Here is a 16,410-nt window from a genome sequence, read left to right as displayed (position 1 = left end):
TTCAACCCCCTCCCCATGCTCCATGCCCAGGGCTTAGTGCTTCAGATGGCCATGGGAGGGTTGCTGGGGAGGGGGACTGAGGAGGGGCAGGGAGCTGGTCCAGGTAAACCCCCTACCCTATCTCCCAGTCCAGGAGTTCTGCTGGGGCCTTGACCTCGTTTTCCCAGGGTTGTAGGAATCCTGGAAACTTTGCCCTAGAAGTTGCCCCATGGACCTCTGGGGTGTTGGGAGGCTGTCCTTAGTAACATGCTGTATAAATATTTACCAACTCAGGAGCGGTTGCTTGCAGCAGGGCACCCAACTGGCTGAACCTGATTGGTTCAGAGAGGCAGTGGCTGCGTGCTGGGTCCTGATGGGCAAGTCTGGACCCTCAACTCAGATTTTCCCCTCTCAGCCCAGCCCTCTTTCTTCTCCCAGCTACCATCAGTTTGCTCCTAAAGATGTGTTCTTGGCTCCCACAGTCTGGGACGGGTCCCCCTCCACAGAAAGGCCTCTACCTTCCTCACCCTCGGCCAGTGGTGTGCTGGAGCCAGTTGTGCAATCTCATGAGGGCTAACCGTGTTCACCTCTTCCCAACTCTGCAGTCAGTGACATCATGCCGGTAGCTTGAAATCAGCCATGGCAGGACCATTTATACCCTAGAAGATGGCAAACACTACAAAACAGAGACGTGTTCTCCCAACCCCGCAGACAGCCAGCCGTTACACAGCAGCCCCCACTGCCCAGGGAAGCTCAGCGAGTCCCCTCCACGGCCTCTCTCCCCAGCACGCACCAGAGGGGAAGTTTCTGGTTCTCTGTTGACTAGGGAAACACTCCTCCTATTGCAAGAAGGAGTCTTGGAGGAGGCTTCTCTTCCTGAGGAGACGATAGGATACTTAGAAGATCTGGGTTCTCGTCCTGGCTGGGCCTCTTCACGTCTTTGAGATCTTGGGCAGTTGTTTTTGTTTCTGTGTCTGTAGTGTGAATAAGAATCCCCACTTCTCAGATCGTGGTGAGGATTAAAGCACGTGAAACATCTACAGGGCCCGACACAGTGATTGGCACTCAGAGTCAGTATGACAATCTCTAGGTCCATCCATGTTGCTGCAAATGCCATGATTTCATTCTTTTTTTATGGCAGAGTAATATTCCATTGTGTATATGTGTGTGTGTGTGTGTGTGTGTGTGTGTGTGTGCGTGTGTGTGTGTATACACACCATATCTTTATCCATTCATCTGTCTATGGACATTTAGGTTGCTTCCATGTCTCGGCTATTGTAAATAGTGCTGCAATGAACGTTGGGGTGCGTCAATAGAATTTTAAAAAGTGTGTTATGCATGGAAAATGGTTATCACTCCAAAGTTAGAGTTTGGCATTGTCCCTCCTCACTTCCACCCTCAACCGGGAACTTGGAGACAAACATTTAACTACTGAGCTCCCAGGAAAAGCTTTGCAAATCTTTCCTCTCCAGGCCTCTCCCTGTGGGTGTTGGGGGCTCATTACCTGGGCACGGAGGCCTGAGGAGGCAGCAGCTTGGCTCCCCTCTGGGACACCCCTTCCCTCACAATAAGCCCATTCTCTGGATGGGCAGCGCCTTCCTTCATGGCCAGTGCAGTGAGGAGGGCAGGGGCTACCCGCCCCCAGCCCAGCAGGCAGGACGGTGCCAGGGCAGAGCAGGCTGGTGTGAGTGTGCTCTGCCTGGCCTGGGGAAGAGTGAAGGGCAGACCTTTCATCTCCTCCCTCCCCTCCTGTCCCGACAGGCCAAGAGAGCTGTAATTACAGGCGAGATAGAAATCAGCCACATCTGATGGGTGCTACTCCCTCCTTGCCCTCCCTGGCTTTGGGAAACTTCGAATAGGGACGAGGTTGACCTGTGTTCTCTGTAGGCCGACAGCACATGGAGGAATGTTTTACATTTTAATAGTTACGTTTTATTTGAATATGAATTCAAAAAAATTAGAACTAGCACGCAAAAGCTACATTTTCAAGGATATTACGGCTTAGGGTCAGGATAAGAAAGAAGTGAACTGATTTAGCTTTGATTTAAAGAAAATATTAAGTATATACTAGTACATCTGGCTTTACAAAACGGCGCGATGATGGAGGTTGAATGTGAGGGGCTGATTTGGGCTGATTTGGGAGACTCAGGAGATTCTGGGTCAGAATCTGGCATGTATTTCCCAGCTGCAAAAGCAGAGCTGAGGGAAGGTTCCATTGTGCCTAGATCGGGGAAGTCATGGGGTGTCCATGGTGGGGGAGGGGAGGCTGACTAAAGGCAGGCCCGAGACACTTGAGCATTTTCTGTCCAGTTCCCCTCAAACAGGACAGGACACTAACCAACCCCTTCGTTGCCCTGCGAAAGCTAGGAAGACCCGAATGGGTGTGGGTAGCCCTGCCTCATCTTGCCCCAGGAGATGACTTCTATTCTTCTGGGATGTGCCCAAAATAAGCACTCCTGCCGCTGCTGCTTCGAGAAGATGGCCAGAACCACAAGACCTGTACATGCGTCTACAGTGGAGACTCCAACACTTTATTGCACTTACTGGTTTTCAAATAGATTCCCCACTTCTCTCCCACTCCCCTTCCTGACTGCAAACACCTCGAAGGCAGGGACTTTCATTAAATTTTGTTTAACCTGGGCTGGCATGGTGTCTGGCACCTGGTAGTGCTTAATTAATGTTGATCATGGATGGATGTTGAGAAATGAGTTCACTTTTGGATCTGCTGTGTGACCTCGGGCAAGTCATTCTACCTCTCTGGGCTTCAGTTGGTTAAGGTGTCCTTCAATACTGACATTCCCAGGTCTCTGAGAGTAGCACAGTGAGGTGGTTAAGTGCAAAGACTCTGGAGTCCAACTATCTCTGTTCAAATCCTGGCTCTGTCACTTACTAGCTGTGTGGCCTTGGGAAAATTATTTGTTCCCTCTGCAAGGTGGTGATAATCATAGTACCAACTTCATAGGGTTGTTAGGATCAAATGCTTACCATATGTAGAGTTCTTAGATAAAAGTACAGGTGGGTAGATTCCCAAACAGCTGAGCATAGCATCCAAAGGACATACACTGGGAGGATGTAAAGCCTCAGAGGAAGGGTTTCTAGTGGCATGCCACAAGGCTCTGTCCTTGTTTTCCTCCAAGGACAAGAGGAGGGTCCAGGTAAAAAGAGGAATCCCTCACTATTACACCAACATGCCCACTTGCAACCCAGTGCACTCTTTCTCAGATCGTTTCCCCCATTCTTTGTTCATATGTGTATTCTCCACGGGACTATATATTCTTTCAGGATGGGGATGGTGCCTTATCCATCTTATGTCTCCTGTATCATTTAGCTCAGTGCTCAGCCCACAGCAGGAGCTCAATAACACACACACACACACACACACTACCATGTTTGCTTGCTCCCAACCTTGTGGGGGAGTGAGATGGGGAGTGATCAGTGCTTTGGAGAACAGAATTGAGATTCACAAGGATATCCAGGGGTTAAAAGATGGAAGGAAATCAACAAGATGAAATTGAATGGGGAATCATTCATTTAACAAGTATTTACTGAGCACCTACTGTATGTCAGGCAGTGTTCTAAGTGCAGAGGTTACAGAAGTGAGCAAAGAGACCAAACCCCCACCTTTGTGGAAATGATATTCTAGTGCAGGAAGATTGACAAACAAAATGAGTAAGTGAAATATACGGTATGTTAGGAAGCGCTAAGTGCTAAATGGAAAGAGATAAAGCAGGGAAGGGGTAAGAAGTGTCAGATGAAGGATGGCCTCAGCGTTGCACTTTTGGTTTAGGACAACCAGAGAAATTGACTTGTAGCTATACGGGGATCTGGGAAGGAGCATTCCAGGAAGAGGGAACAGCGAGTGCAAAGGCCCTGAGGCAGGAGTGCTCCTGGCATGTTCGAGAATAAATTAGGGGCTAAACTAGATTAGGCCTCTTTCATGCCCTGTACTTTTCTCTCCTTATCATAATTGCAATCAAATACGTATCTAATTACCTGTTCTGTGTCTGTTTCTCTACTAGACTCTAAGCTTTCTTGGTGCAGGGGCTGGGCCTTGTTCTCTGCTAAATTCCTAACTCTCAGCATAGGCCCCGGCACATAGAAGGTGCTCAATCATATCTTGTTGAGTCAATAAATAAATGTGGATAAATGGCTATTGGGTCAAAAAATCCGCTTCACAAGCAGAACAGGCTTGAGGGCAATTAGAGAGAAAGAGATTGAGGAGTTGTAGCTGTGGCCAGGGGTGAACTCAGGGTGGAGCAGTAAGAGAAGGGGCTGCTGGGGAGCTACAAGAAGCTGCATTGGCCAGGGCATTCTCGAAGGCAGGACTGGGGTGGGCAGGGACTGTAGAGCATGAGGTGTGGTTGAGCAGTAGTCCCCAACTTTTTGGCACCAGGGACCGGTTTCATGGAACACAATTTTTCCACTGATGGGGACAGGGGATGGTTTTGGGATGATTCAAGCGCATTACCTTTATTGTGCACTTTATTTCTATTATTATTATATTGTAATATATAATGAAATAATTATACAACTCACCATAACACAGAGTCAGTGGGAGCCATGAGCTTGTTTTCCTGCTACTAGATGGTCCCGTCTGGGGGTGATGGGAGACAGTGACACCCAGGGTGTGTTGCTTATGTCCAGTTTACTCTAAGTCGCAGCTTAATTGTCACTTGCCACTCACTGATAGGGTTTCGATATGAGTCTGCAAGCAACTGATTTATTATGGTCTCTGTGCAGTCCGACCTCTTTGCTAATGATAATCTGTATTTGCAGCCGCTCCCCAGGGCTAGCATCACCGCCTCAGCCCCACCTCAGATCATCAGGCATTAGATTCTCATAAGAAGCGCGCAACCTAGATCCCTCGCATGGGCAGTTCACAGTAGGGTTCGGGCTCCTATGAGAATCTAATGCCGCTGCTGACCTGACAGGAGGCGGAGCTCAGGCGGTAATTCGAGCAATGGGACCGACTGTAAATACAGATGAAGCTTCGCTTGCTTGCCCCGCTGCTCACCTCCTACTGTGTACCTGCTGTGGACGAGTAGCGGTTCATGGCCTGGTTCCTAACAGGCCGTGGACAGCTACTGGTCCGTGGTCCGGGGGTTGGGGACCCCTGTGGTTGCATGCGGGGTTTAACGTTAAGTTCACGATTCCAGCCATTTGGACTTTTGCTGCTGCGTGATCGGGGTCCCTTTGCGTACCTTTGTGTGTACCACTCAGCCTCCGAGGGGCCTGGCATTCAAACGTCCAAGCCATTTTTTCATTCTCTCCATCACAGCATGATTTTTTTTTTAAATAGGGGAAAACATGTGTTCCAGCAGTGTTTGAGAACTCACGGGGATTCATGAAGGTCCCTGGCTGTAACTGTCATGGATAAGAATTCATCTCTTAAACAAGTACTTTGGATGCCTAGCGTAAGCCAGACCCTGAGCTCGATGGAGGGGTGGACAAGGCAGACGTTGTGGAGTCATGATCAAAGGTTTGTTTAGTGGGCTGCTCTGTGGGGCAGTGGTCTGAGCTGGGTGGGAGCCCTGGCTCCAGCCTGATCAGCTGTGTAGGTGGCCTTGAGCCAGTCACTCAAACCACAGAGTGACAGGTCAAAGTAGGCTTCGCGGTCATCCGGTGCAATCTCTTAGGTTACTCAAGGCTGCACAGACTTTGCACCCTGCACTACACCCTATGGGTCCTCAGAGTTCTTAAGTGTGAAACAAGGGCATTGTACCGGAGGACGCTGAAGCTCTCTGGCTCTAATGTTCTGTAATATTACAAACAAGGGGAAGTTCCAGGGAGGTACATTAGGCCCCGTTCCAAGTGTGACCTCTGCCCTTCACCCTCAGTGCCAGTGGAGAGGGGTGGTAGACTCCAGCCCACGGAGATCTTTCTTAAGAATGTTTGTGGGAGGAAGGCACCCGGCCCTCCTTGCCTCTGCAGAGTGGTCCCCAGGGGGTAGGGTTTGGAGGTGGGTCCTCAGTGGGATTCAACCCATTTTCCAGATTCTCTTTCTAGACTCTGAGGCTGCTCCACGTTGCCTCCTCTCTCCTCTGTGTCCCTGAATCTCTGCTTGGATCATTTCTCTCCTCTTCTCTTCCTCACCTGAGCCTTCAGTCCCTTGATCTCCTTTGTTTTCCCCACAGAAGGCCTGACCTCGTCATCTGTCATTCAGTTTCCTTCCGGGATGCCATCTGCCAGATGGGGTTTCTAATCCTCTGGAGGGAGGGGAGATGCGCTCACCATTGTCTGGTCCCGGGGGGTGGAACATCTATGGGACTGTTTGCATTGCTAGGACTGACTTCCTCATAGCACATCTCTTGAGTGTTTATTATGCTGAGTCTCTGTTTGTCCTGGCTTTGAGTTGCATTATCAAAGGCCCAGTATCCCAGCTTCAGGGTGCATCAGGCTCTAAGAAAGCGGGGGAGGGACAGGGAGAAATAGCCCTCCCGCCTTGTAAAGAAGACATTTTGGAAATTTCTAAAAATCAGAGATGCCGGCCCTCCTTGCCAGCAGTGGGAGGGCAGCAGTGGAGGTGGCTGGATGCCTCCCATCACGGGTCCTCCACCGGGTGGGAGGCCTGCTGAATGATGAACCTCGGGGCTCCTCCAGTTAGCAGACTCTCAGGGCGGAGACGGAATCTATCCTGCAAGCGAGCCTCAAAACTCCTGTTTTTGCTCCCAGTCCCCGGGGAAGGCATGTCTCTAAATGTCCATTTTATTTCAGAGCCTGGGCTCCTCTGATGTGTAACTTGACAGGCACAGTGCTGGACCCAAGTGGATGTGCCTAGTGCTGTGTGTTTGTGAAAGGGACACAGACTGGGCTTGGAAATGCTCCATTCGCCGCCCCCCCCGGGTGCAGATGGCTGGTTTGAGTGGGGTGGCGCCTCATGGATGATTGCTGGGTTGGGCAAGAAGAGGGACTTGGGTACCTTGTTTTTCTGTTTCATTTCCAAATCCTGCAGTGTCTTTTACTTATTTATTTATTTATTTTTGCGGTACGCGGGCCTCTCACTGTCGTGGCCTCTCCCGTTGTGGAGCACAGGCTCTGGACGCGCAGGCTCAGTAGTTGTGGCTCACGGGCCCAGCCGCTCCGCGGCACGTGGGATCTTCCCGGACCGGGGCACGAACCCATGTCCCCTGCATCGGCAGGCGGACTCTCAACCACTGCACCACCAGGGAAGCCCTGCAGTGTCTTTTAGCTAACGATGACAATAACACCTCTATTAACCTCCTGGCTTCTCCTGTGCTGCAAAGTGCCTTCCTCCTCCTCCTCTCGAATGTAGACCCTCCCTCGGGAAGATGCACTCCTCTGTCCAGCATCTGCAGGGCACTCAAGGGCTCCATCTGAACCCCCTCCATCTTCTTTTCCCTTTGAATGTGCCTCCCTTCTTCCCCATCTCCTCCTCCAGGAAGCCTTCCTTGAATGACCCTCAGGAAGTTTGCTCAGGGCCATCTCCCCCCATCCCCCAGCACTGAAATCCAGGTCTCTGGCTACTTCCTGGTCTTCAGAATGTGCCCATCCCTCCTATAGCCTGGGAGCTCTGAGGGCAGGCTCTGGGTCTCTTCCTTGGGCTCTGCACTTGCCAGGCACCTATTCCCCAGGCGTGTCAGAAGAGGCCAGCTGGAGTCAGTGACAGACACACTCAGGCCAAGAGCATCTTGCTCTCCAAGACCCAGCCCAGGCACGGGAGGAGATAAAAGTCTTGTGCCGTCCCGGGGCCTCAGGGCAGGAACACACACACCTTGAGGATCCTCTGTCTGTAGCTGTGAAACCTTCAGTCTCTGCCATGTCTCTCTCTCCCTGCCGGGCCCAGAGGGGCTTCAGTGCTTGCTCAGCCTGTTCTGCTCGCTCGGGGGGCCGAGGCAGGGTCAACTTCAGCAGCAGGAGCCTCAGTTCCTTTGGGGGGTGCCAAGGAGGCTCTCGTGGGAGGGCCTGGGGTTCAAGGGGAAGGCTAGGGGTGAGGTATGGGGAGGGGGTCGATGGGCCTGGGCTTTCCCCATGCCCTCCGGGAGGCATCCAGGAAGTGGCCATCAAACAGAATCTGCTGACCCCACTGAAGATTGGGATCGACCCCCAGTTCCAGGTGGTTCAGACTCAGCAGACCCAACAGATCAGAACCCTCAACAACCAGTTTGCTTCTTTCATTGACAAGGTGAGGGTGAACTCAGCTAAGCCCCTGTCTCTGTGACTCCCTCGAGGAACTGTTCTCGATGGACTTGGGAATGGGGAAGTCTGGTCTCCTACTAGTTTTCTAATCACTTCTGCAGCAAGGAAGTCCCTCCTGTGGTCTAACTGGAGGCTCTCTGGTTATGCTGAGGCTCTGTTTAATTAGTGTTTTGAAATTCCCTTTATAAAAATGTCATTATAATTCATTTAGTGTGTTGGAAAATATTTATCAAAGGCCTTAAAGGCTCCGGGCTGGCTAGAGGGTTGCTCAGGCTTTATTTCCCAGAGGCTGTGCCCAAGGAGTCTGGCAGGGGCTTGCCTCGGGGACCCGCTGTTTGTGCTGTAGGTGCGGTTCCTGGAGCAGCAGAACAAGGTCCTGGAGACCAAGTGGGACTTGCTGCAGCAGCAGGAGTTGAGTGACAGTCCCCAGGCCCTGCAGTCTTTCTTCGAGGCCTGTCTGTTCCAGCTCAGGAAGCAGCTGGAGCAGCTGCAGGGAGAACGGGTGTCTCTGGACACCGAGCTGAAGTCCTGCCAGTACCAGCAGGAGGAGTATAAAGCCAAGTAGGCAAAATACAGCATCCCCATGGGCCCTGGATGGGGGCTGGGAGGGCTTGAATCAGGCTGTCAGCCAGAGGGTATCTGACTGCTGAGCTCCCAGGGTCACATGACCGGTCTCCCCTCTAGCCCCTCCGCATCCCCATTCCCTCTGATTCTCAGGGGGCCCCACCTGCTGCAAGTAAGTGGTCCCACAGCCCCTGATACCCAGGACTGGAGAGCCTCGATTCTAGCAGGCCCCAGTTACGAGGGCCACATTTCTGGTCAAGGCTGGCAGGGGCTTATTAAACAATGCCTATGTGGGTTTTTTTCTTCAGAAATTTCTGTTGAGCAGGCTGTGGGTCAAAGTGACTCAGACATTCTCTGGTCTCAGAGGTGGAAGAGAATTCATTAGTGGGAACATTCCTAGGCCTGTGGCATGACTCACAGGTAGGCTGTGGTTCTGGGTTCCCCGCCAGGTCACCTGGTGGTATGGAGAGAGCCCTGGACCAACAGGAGGCTTGGGGTTAGTGACTGTGAGCAAGGAATAGCTGTGTGGCCTTGGGCAAGGCATCTTACCTTTCCCAGCCTCAGTTTCCATATCTGTGGACTGGGAAAATGCCACTTGCCTTTCTTACCTTCCAGAAACATTGGGAACATTGCTCCAGGACACAGGTGGAAGGTCCTGGAAAGATTGGGGCCAGGAGACCTGTGTTTTAGATCTGCTTGGGCCACCTAATTATCTAGGACTTGGGCACATCTTGTAATCTCTCTAATAAAATCCAAAATGCCTGCTTCAGAGGATGATTGTGAGCGGCAAGTGAGAAGAGTGTTTGAATGTGCCTTAGAAACATGAAGCAAAGTCGCCTGATGTCACAAGTCGACCGGGGCTGAAAGAGTGAAGAGGGACATAAGACATGACGAAGCTTCCTGATGGAAGAGTAGAGAAGCAGGCTGGTGGCGTGTCCTGCTTTGGAGCATCTAAAGCAGAGTGGCCTTTGCAGGGAGGGTGTACTTGGAGAGGGGCCTGGGCTCTGATGCCGGCACTCCAGGCAGCGTCTTTCTATACTTACTTGGCAGGTATGAACGGGAGGCCCACAGGTGCGCCACACTGGAGAAGGACTTCGTGGTCCTCAAAAAGGTGAGGGTGGGGTCAGCTGCTCTACCCGAATCCCGAGCATCCACCGTGCACAGAGCCCAGTCCTGGGCTGGGAGGGCAGTGGGTGGGAGATCCTCACGCACGACATGCTGTCACACTGCCTATAGGGACCCTCTGAGGAAATGGGACGTCTACGTAGACGCAGGGGGACCCTAGGACAAGATCCAACTGAGGGACTATGTGATGAGCCCTGGTGTCACTGTGGGAGAGGGTGGGGAGGGAGTGGAAGAAACAGGACTGGTTAGGATGAATCAGGGAAGGCTTCCTGAAGGTGGTGTGGGTCAGTGTCAGGCAAAAGAGAGAGCAGGGCAGGGCGGGGCTGGAGGAGGAAGGAATGGGAGCTGGAGATGGCCATGGGGTGGGTGTTGGGCAGTGTGTGAACAGAACTCTTGGGTCAGAGTGGGACCCCCAAAGAGGGAGTGGGGGTATATGGCTTTTATCTTCCTGTCCCCAGGATGTGGACGGAGTTCTCTCGAGCAAGATGGAGTTGGAAGGCAAGGTGGAGGCTCTGAAAGAGTACATCTGCTTCTTGAGGCGTCTGTATGAAGAAGTATGGATCACTAAGGGCAGAAGTGATGGTCTGCCAGGGGCAGGTGGCGGGAGGGAAGAGGACAGGGTGGGCAGGCTCCTGTGGCAATAGTGGGAGTGGCTGGGAGGTGAAGCCTGGTTAGAGTGAATTAGATGCCGGTCATTCAGTCCTTTGATAAACAGTTACTGAGAATGTACCATGTGAATTACTAGGTATTGGGGATACACCAGTGAACAACCAGACAAAAATCATGAAGCTTGCTTTCTATTGGGAGACAGACAATAAACACTAGACCTAGTAAATAAATAAATGACCAAGTATGTTAGAAAGTGATAAATACTATGGGAATAAGGAAAATTGGAAAATTAGAACAGGGAAAGGAGGATTGGGAATGTGGCAGGGGGGTAGGGCAGGTGGCGATTTCAAATAGGGTGGTTGGCATGGCCTTGTTTAGAAGACAAAATCTGAGCCAAGATCTGAAGGAAGTGAGGAAGACAGACACACAGTGGGGAATCTGGGATTCCAGGCAGAGGGTGCTGGTGTCTTTGAGGAAATGCAAGGAGGCTGCTGTGACTGGAGCAATGGGAACAAGAGAGAGGATGTGTTAGGAGGTCAGGGGAGTGATGGGGACCAGGTGATTTCAGACCCTGCTGGACACGTTCCTTTAATGTCCACGAGTCGTTGGACAGCCCTCAATTCCAGAAAAGGACACAGCCCCGCAGAGGGCAGGGTGTGCTCATTGTCACCTGGCACGAAGGAGGGCTGCCTCCGAAGGAAGAGGGCACTCTGCCCACCTGCCCGGGGCTCCAAGGGGAAAGGGAGCTGGGGGGCCAACGGACACTGAGTCAGTCTTCCCCACAGGAGCTGGGCCAGCTGCAGACCCAGGCCAGCGACATGTCTGTGGTGTTGTCCATGGAAAACAACCGCCACCTGGACTTCAGAGACCTCATCACCGAGGTCTGTGCCCGGTACGAGGAGATCGCTGGGACCAGCAAAGCCGAGGCTGAGATGCTGTACCAGACCAAGGTGCCAGGGCCGGGGGACAGGCACCATGCTGGAAATGGCTGGGTCTCCCTGCCTGCCCCCCCAGGGTGGTCGTCCACCTTGGTCCCGTTGGGCAGTTGTAATAACCTCTCTGAAGCACCAGGGCTGGGTGGGCACCATGTTTCCCCTCTCCAGGAGGGAGGCAATGCAGGGAAACTGTGGGAGATGAGCCCAGACTTCCGCAACCACATCCCACCGTGTCCTGGTTTTCCAAGCGTTTTAACCCGCTTCCCAAATGAGGATGTGAGGAGGCAGAGAACCGGGGCCATGGTGTTCCTCATGGTCTTGGGGTCAAAGGTGAGGGTCCTCTCCACTGACGGTGTCACCCCATCCCCCATCAGTACCGGGAGCTTCAGGTGTCTGCCCAGCTTCATGGGGACCGAATGAAGGGGACCAAAGTCCAGATCATTCAGCTGCAGCAGGCAATTCAGAAGCTGCAGAGTCAGACTGAGAACCTCAAAAAGCAGGTGAGGGTGCCAGAGCCCCCAAGCCCTCTGTCTTACCACCTTTGTGCCAGGGTCACTGCTGGGTTTGTGTGAAACTTTGATAACTGGCTGGGGGTTTGGCTAATTTGGGGTGGAGAGAACTTCAAGCCCCGTTTCAGAGGCGTTCAGCTCTCCTCCTGGGAATTCTAGCTGCATGGGCTCTGCACTGCCAACCCTGGCCCCAGCCCTCACGCTGCATTCCGTGTCTACATGCACATCTTGCTTTCAGCTCCTTGGGGAGAGGGTTAATTCATCTCTTTTCTTATCTCTTCTTTTGATACTTACTCGTCAAGCCCAGTAAGGACTCTAAGGCCACACGCTGAATTTCCTGGTCCCGTGTTAGGGAGGGAGAGTACCAGGATCTCAGGGAGCGGGGGACATGGGCAGGACGGTGGGGTGCCGAGACCCCCTTAGGGTCAGGTGATGCTGTGGGTGCGAGGAGCTGGGAGAGGTGGAGGGAGAAAATGGCAAGGGCAGGGAGGTGGGTTCCTGCTTCTCCTGGAGACCTGACTTCTAGGTGTGAGGATTACAGATTCTTAAGTTTTCAAGTGTCTTTGCCCTCACTTTCCCCAAGCCCAAAGCATCGTTTTTTTGGGATCAACAGAGGGTTGAGAGCTGAGACCACAGAGTCTGGCGGTTTCCTCAAGCACTTCAGCCTGACTCTCAAGCCATGGGTGGCCTGTCCACATGCAAGCAGGGTCTGCTTCTTGGAGCACAGACCATTCAAAGGCCAGACTCAGTCTCCAACCATTCTGACCTGCTCTCCTTCGGAGTGTGAGGAAGGACCTGAGATGAGGGTGACCAGGTCCTATTACTCAATTTGCTGCCACGGTGTTTTGCCCATAAATGTGGACTTTTTGCTCTGGAAGCTTTGGGGTTCTCTGGGGGTGTCTGATAAGATGCAGATTCCTGGGCTTCCCACCAGAGAGAGGGAATCTGAGTCTCTAAAGGTGGAGCCAAGAGGGCTTCCCTGGTGGTGCAGTGGTTGAGAGTCCGCCGGCTGATGCAGGGGACACGGGTTCGTGCCCCTGTCCGGGAAGATCCCACATGCCGCGGAGCGGCTGGGCCCATGAGCCATGGCCGCTGAGCCTGCGCGTCTGGAGCCTGTGCTCCGCAACGGGAGAGGCCACAACAGTGAGAGGCCCGCGTACCACACACACAAAAAAAGGTGGAGGCAAGAAACCTGCTTTCTCAACTAAGTTCACCCAGGTGACAATGAAGTGCGTGGAGTCTCAGAGACCAGTGGCCAGCACTTAGGAGAGTCACTATGTCCCCATGTCTGGGAAACACAGTCCCCCCTGCATAGCAAGGTGCCTTTCCTGGGAGAATCCTTCTTGGGGTCACAGCCCCCTCTCACTCCTCCTTTTCATGCACAAGCCTGATGAACTGAGGCTACAGTAAGAGTGGTGGACTGGGCCTCAGCTGTTCTGGGTTAGGGTCTCAGCTCCGCCACTCACCTCCTTTCCTAGCCTCAGTTTCTTCACCTGTAGAATGGAGACCCTGTTCCTCATCCATGGGGTGATTTGTGGTAAGTGAAAGAGAGCCTTTAGGGAATGTCTTCTTTCTTGAACCGAACGTGAGGGAAAATCAACTAGATGGCTGATTGGACAGGGATGCTGTCCTTCCTCTAGGAGTTTTCTGTCGGATTGGAGAGGTGAGCACAGAGAATGTTTTTCAGACCCCAAACTGAGGCCCATGAGACTCTGACAACATCAGGATAAAGTATTTGAAATGGGGCTGTTCCAAAAGCCTCAAGGACACGTGGCCCTCAAGAGGAGACTTGTAGGTAATGACCCGTACGGGATGGGAAGAGCTTTAAGTACCCTAGGAGAGAGAAAGTGCTGCAGGGAAGGTGCTGAGGGTCGACAGGGTGGGGAGAAATAGGGGAAGATCATGGGAGAAAGTGGAGAAGGAGCTGCATTCATTTCCTGTGGCTGCCATACAAAGTGTCACAGACTTGGTGGCTTGAGAGAGCAGAAATCTATTCTGTCAGTTCTGGAGGTTAGAAGTCTGAACTCAGGTGCGGGCAGCCACACTCACTCTGAAGGAGCTGGGGGAATCCTTCCTCACCTCTTCCTGGCCTCTGGTGGCTCCGGAAGTTCCTTGGCATTCCTCGTCTGGTGGTGCATCACTCCCATTTCTGCCTCCATCTTCACACGGCGTCATCTCAGTGTCTGTCTCATCTTTTTCTTGGACACCAGTCACTGGATATAGGGCTCACCCTAAATACAGTGTGATAGCATCTTGAGATCCTTAACTAATTACATCTGCAAAGACCCTATCTCCAAATAAGATTATTTTCTGAAGTTCTTGATGGACCTGACGTTTTTGAGATGCTACTTAACCCACTCTGGGAGTTAAAGAAGCAGAAGAGGCAATACTCTCTTTGACAATGAGAAGAGCTGGCCATGGCCAGGAATAATTTTGAGCTCTTGAGATTATGGTCCATCTCAGCCTTTAAGTTATATCCACAGTAGGTGCTTTGGGAGTCTGTGTCGGGCTTACAGCCGCTTCCTCCCTTATTTCTACCCCTCTCTAGAATGCCAAACTGCAGGCTGCCATCGCCCATGCAGAGCAGCGTGGGGAGCTGGCCGTCAAGGATGCTCAGACCAAGCTGGCCGAGCTGGAGGCCGCTCTGAGAACCGCCAAGCAGGACGTGGCGCGGCTGTTGCGCGAGTACCAGGAGCTGATGAGCTCGAAGCTCTCCTTGGATGTGGAGATCGCCACCTACCGCAGGCTGCTGGAGGGCGAGGAGAGCAGGTGGGGCTGGTCAGAGGGCCCTGAGGATGTGTGACGGAGGTGGGGGTGGGGGGATGCAAGGCCAACACAGAGTGCTGAGAGATTTCTTTCTTTCTTTCAAAATAAATTTATTTATTTATTTTTGGCTGCGTTGGGTCTCCGTTGCTGCAAGCGGGCTTCCTCTAGTTGTGGCGAGCGGGGGCTACTCTTCGTTGCGCTGCACGGTCTTCTCATTGCGGTGGCTTCTCTTGTTGCGGAGCACGGGCTCTAGGTGCGTGGGCTCAGTAGTTGTGGCGCACGGGCTCAGTTGCTCTGCGGCGTGTGGGTTCTTCCCGGACCAGGGCTCGAACCTGTGTCCCCTGCATTGGCAAGCAGATTCTCAACCACTGCGCCACCAGGGAAGCCCCTCGGATGCTGAGAGGTTTCTTGGTGCTGTGAGCCAGCGGGGGCCACCCATTCTGCTGGGAGGGATTTAAAATTGGGGACTGAGGATTTTATCTGCTCAGAGGGTGGCGAGCTGCTCTAAGAGGCTTAAAAGCACCTGGGAACATATTTTCTGCAGCCCTTCTTAGCATTTCTTCCTCTCGTCCTTTTGCCCCCAGGACGTCTGGGGAGTACACCGGTCAAGTCACTATCTGTGAGTATCAGGGGACTTTGGGAGAGGTGCCCCATGGGGAATCGAGGACCTGCTGTGACCCTGGTGCCTTTCCTGGCAGCTGTTGGGCAAGGCAGCACCATCGTGTCTGGAGGAGCAGATGGTGGCCTGGTGGGCCCTTGTGGACTCGGAGGCGGGAATGGCAGCTTTGGGTCCAGCCGCTCCAGCATCGTGACCGGTGACTCCAACGTCATCCTGGGCTCTGGGCAGGGCCCTGTCTTGGGCTCTTGCTCTGTGTCCGGCTCTGGCTCCAGCTCCACCTGCCACACCATCCTGAAGAAGACGGTCGAGTCAAGTCTGAAGACGTCCATCACATACTGAGTGACCCGGAGGCCATTTGCTCCTCCCGCCCTCCTGCCTTCCTGAGCCCTCTCAGCTCTTCTCCCACTCTTATCACTCCCATCCCTGCATGGCCAGCTCTGTGTCCACTGCCCACAGCCCCAGCCAGCCCACAGGGGACTCTGCAGAAGTCAGTCGGGTCCGGCCTGCTGTTCTGAATGCTTGCCCAGTCTGGCCTTGTTCCGCGTACTGATTTGCATCTCATTTGTCCGCTGCCTACACTAACCAAGGAGCACAGCGCCGAGCCTCCAGCCTGGCTCGTCCTCTCCTCTCTCCACAGCCTTCAGCCGAGCTAGGAAAACTCCTGGTTGGGCTTGGCCAGACTGCATCCGCATCCCAAGGGAGAGGCCTGAGGCCCACTGACAAGAGCCTGAGGGCTGGAACCAAGGGACACCATCCTTGCCCTCTTCAGCAGCCTCTGGGCCTCCATTTCTGTATTTCTGTCCAATTATTTCCTGTGAAATAAAGCAGCACCCAGTTCTCCTGGTAGTGGGTCTTCCTTTCGCTCTCCCTCCCCCTCCCCCCTCCCTCCCTCCCATAAATTTGATTGAGTGCCAGGACTAGGGCTACTCTGGCAAACAAGATCAGACCTATTGTGCCCTCCTAATGTGTCTTTCTCACCCCTTCTGTTCCTGGTGTCTCTTGCAGAACCCCTCCCATTCATGAGCGCCAGACCTTCCTTCTTGGAGCCCTTGGTTTCCAGGGCCAGAGGCTGGCCTTTGACAGCTAATTCAGATACCCTGGGTCTGGAGATGGGGATTTGCGCTGAGGCCCTCTGTGTTCTGTCACT

The 16,410-nt window shown here is 53.0% G+C and overlaps 1 protein-coding gene across 3 annotated transcripts in view; it reads left to right on the top strand.

The window, feature by feature from the left end:
- The window catches only part of KRT78 (keratin 78), a 29,575-nt gene extending 13,472 nt beyond the window's left edge, over positions 1 to 16,103 (top strand). Inside the window, exons 1-9 of one of the 3 annotated variants that reach the window (XM_067696653.1) lie at positions 7,572 to 8,122; positions 8,483 to 8,697; positions 9,751 to 9,811; positions 10,284 to 10,379; positions 11,220 to 11,384; positions 11,744 to 11,869; positions 14,427 to 14,647; positions 15,229 to 15,263; positions 15,343 to 16,103. In XM_067696653.1, coding sequence (XP_067552754.1) covers positions 7,757 to 8,122; positions 8,483 to 8,697; positions 9,751 to 9,811; positions 10,284 to 10,379; positions 11,220 to 11,384; positions 11,744 to 11,869; positions 14,427 to 14,647; positions 15,229 to 15,263; positions 15,343 to 15,602 — 1,545 coding nt within the window. In that variant the 5' untranslated portion in view covers positions 7,572 to 7,756 and the 3' untranslated portion in view covers positions 15,603 to 16,103. Of the gene's footprint in view, positions 1 to 7,571; positions 8,123 to 8,482; positions 8,698 to 9,750; positions 9,812 to 10,283; positions 10,380 to 11,219; positions 11,385 to 11,743; positions 11,870 to 14,426; positions 14,648 to 15,228; positions 15,264 to 15,342 lie in introns of those variants that run through there. The other 2 variants (XM_067696654.1, XM_067696655.1) reach the window with 2 other exon arrangements.
- The last annotated feature ends 307 nt before the right edge of the window (positions 16,104 to 16,410 follow it).

Source organism: Pseudorca crassidens, chromosome 11 (assembly GCF_039906515.1).
Source record: "Pseudorca crassidens isolate mPseCra1 chromosome 11, mPseCra1.hap1, whole genome shotgun sequence".
NCBI classification, from domain to species: Eukaryota; Metazoa; Chordata; class Mammalia; order Artiodactyla; family Delphinidae; genus Pseudorca; species Pseudorca crassidens.
This window is presented reverse-complemented; position numbering and strand designations above follow the sequence as displayed.